The following is a 2,926-nucleotide window of genomic DNA, read 5'->3' on the forward strand; positions in this document are numbered from 1 at the left end:
ACTGCGTTCATTTTTCTTTGTTTTTCTTTTGTTGGGGAGTGCACTGTATCGTGTGTTCGTGTGTGTAGTGCGATCCATCGGGGCCAATTTTTGCCGGCCCATCTGTAATTTCTTAGTCAAATGGGTGCCTGGACGATGTCAAAGCGAGACGTGGAGTGCGAATTGTTTTTTTTTTTAATGGAGGCAAAAGCTTTGCCTCATGCATTAATTAAGAAGAGAATAGAGTTTTTTCTTTACAACACACACCCTTTACACGACATGGCAATTACTCTCGCAAAATAAAAAACCTTAACTTCTTTGCCCCGGCGGTGACCCAAAGGCTTGCTTCGGCCACAATGGAGTTGAGCAGAATTGATGGAGGAGCGCTCTTGTGCCGAAATACTCTTGCGTTTCTCTCGTTCCAGATTACCCATGACACGAGCATGGTAATCGACGCCTTGGCCTTCCTGTCCGTAGTGCCGACGTCGCATGTACTCACCCACCAGCTCTCAACTGAGTCCATCAAGTGCCATGAGGTCGTGCTCATGTCATCAATGCCAAATCTCTGAATGACCAACCTCCAGAGCCTCAGAGAGTAGCGGCACTTGAAGAGGAGATGTGGCCCACATTCCTGCATGCCCTTGCACAATGGACAAGGACCGCAATTTGGCCACCCTCGCTTGGCCAACCGATCGGCAGTCCAAATTCTGTCCTGAATCGCAAGCCAAGCAAAAAACTTCACTTTCGGTGGCGCCCAGGCCTTCCAAACCATTTGGTCCATGGGGAAAGAACCAGGCCCAAAATGTTTTGGTTCTATGCATTGGATTGTCATATTTTGTCACATAGGAGTATTTTTTTGTCAAGCTTGTCTAATATTAGTTTAATGAAGAGTCATAAGTTGACAAGCCTAAGAGATTTTTGCCACACATTTTGTGTCCAAACGCCACGAATTTTTGCACGCACATAGCTTGGATGTAAATATAAAAGAAAACAGAATGTTGTTGACGTTTTTCTATTTTTAAGAATTTTACTGTTCATGGGTAGGAGCATCTGACCACCCTTTCCCCTTGGTACTGGCTTGTTTGAGATGCACTAATTATGATCACAAGATTCAAGGTTGCATAAAGTTTACAAGGCCTATATTAAATTATCGATGATACTAGTGATGCAAGTGAAGTTAATTTAGTCGGCAACAAAGTTCTGCTATTTTTTTGAGCCACAATATCGACAGAAATCATATTCTCGGCTGTAGTTGAAAATTTCACCAGACTATAATGTAAGTGCATCTCAGCGCTAAAGCTACAGAGAAGTGGATGCCCAAATCATTCTACCAAAGATATGCCAAGAGCGACCAGCATTCCCATTGTCAGGAAAATCAACTGACACATCGAGTTGCTTAGCGTAGTTTTCTGATCGTGCATCTGTGGGAGAACTCCGGCAACAGCAATGTAAATAAAACCACCAGCAGTAAATCCCTGTAGAAGTATGAATACCAGGTACCGAATCAGCTATAATAGCACACAAAGTAAACATTACTTATATTAACTACTCCATCCGATCCAAAATAAGTGTTGCAGTTTTGAACTAAGGTTGAACTGCGACACTTATTATGGATCAGAGGGAGTAATGATGTAATATGGATGGAAGCTAATTTGGTTGTGTGTGGAACTTGGGCGTCCCAAAAGAAGGAAGATTATATCCTATCAAGATCTATGAACGAGGCATTAGATGGTTTGCGTTGTGTAGAAAGTAGAAACAGCTTTAATAGAAAACCTAGCATGGTGACCCGCACATTAGCACAGCTAAATTTCCTATCGCGGCATCTTTTTAAAAAATCTCCATACTCCAGAACAAATTTTGGCCATTATGTTTCATATGAACATGCTTGCAAAAAGTTACACATGATAGTATCAGAAATCCATGACGAATAAAATGATAGCGTCCCCTGTACATGATCCTCAAACATTCTCTCCTCGCCACGCTTATTGTAGATTGTTTTCTCTAATGATGCCCTGTACATCAGTTCTCTTACGGGTTCTCAAAGGTTTGTATTGGGTTTCATCTCTAGCCTACCCCAACTTGCTTGGGACAGAAAGCTTTGTTGTTCTGGGCATGGCCTCTCCTATGGGTTGCTAGAAAGTTATAACTATTAGTTTGTATTCATTATTAATTTATGTAACATTCTGTATTCCTATTTCACTGACACATGTCAACAGTTACTTGTACTCCTTACTAGCCAACTCCAACAACTTGTATTACATACTTTGACATAATTTATTTCCTCCAACCTTGGATGTTGCATGGGAGCAATATATAGGTTCATTCGTATGATATGCCGCTTGCACATGCATCGCATTCATCTTCCCAACTAAGCTTGGTGTGCCTTCTTAACACAATCAAGACAGAAGCCAGGCAATGGGCAATGGCTGGTGCAAGGGGCCTCGCGGCGTTGCTTCCGACAATGTCGGTGTCAAGCGTGTAGAGGCGTCATGTTCTAATCACCGCCGAGTGTTGCCCTTAGGGCTTGTACAAACTTTTCTTTCTACAATGCATTGAAAAGCAAGGCTTTTGCATTTTCTCAAGTAAAAAAAAATCCGATTATTTGTAGGTCTACACCTGGTTGTATGGCGCTGAGTGTTGGCCGACTAAAAGGCGACATGTTCAACAGTTAGGTGTGACAGAGATGCACATGTTGAGATGGATGTGTGGCCACACAAGGAAGGACCTAGTCCGGAATGATGATATACGAGATAGAGTTGGGGTAGCGCCAATTGAAGAGAAGCTTGTCCAACATCGTCTGAGATGGTTTGGGCATATTCAGTGCAGGCCTCCAGAAGCGCCAGTGCATAGCGGATGGCTAAAGCGTGCCGGTTGCTACACCTAGTTGTACACGCACATACTACTTGATTCTTACTTTGCGATTCCACCCATACCTTTACCTCAATGG

At 42.9% G+C, this 2,926-nt stretch overlaps 1 protein-coding gene across 1 annotated transcript in view; it reads right to left on the reverse strand.

Moving 5' to 3' along the window:
* Nucleotides 1-1,057: 1,057 nt before the first annotated feature.
* Nucleotides 1,058-2,926, reverse strand: part of LOC119267324 (IAA-alanine resistance protein 1-like) — a 12,810-nt gene continuing 10,941 nt past the window's right edge. Inside the window, exon 13 of the mRNA XM_037548692.1 lies at nt 1,058-1,454. Coding sequence (XP_037404589.1) covers nt 1,302-1,454 — 153 coding nt within the window. The 3' untranslated portion in view covers nt 1,058-1,301. The remainder of the gene's footprint in view (nt 1,455-2,926) is intronic.

This window comes from Triticum dicoccoides, chromosome 3A (genome assembly GCF_002162155.2).
Source record: "Triticum dicoccoides isolate Atlit2015 ecotype Zavitan chromosome 3A, WEW_v2.0, whole genome shotgun sequence".
Taxonomy (NCBI): Eukaryota; Viridiplantae; Streptophyta; class Magnoliopsida; order Poales; family Poaceae; genus Triticum; species Triticum dicoccoides.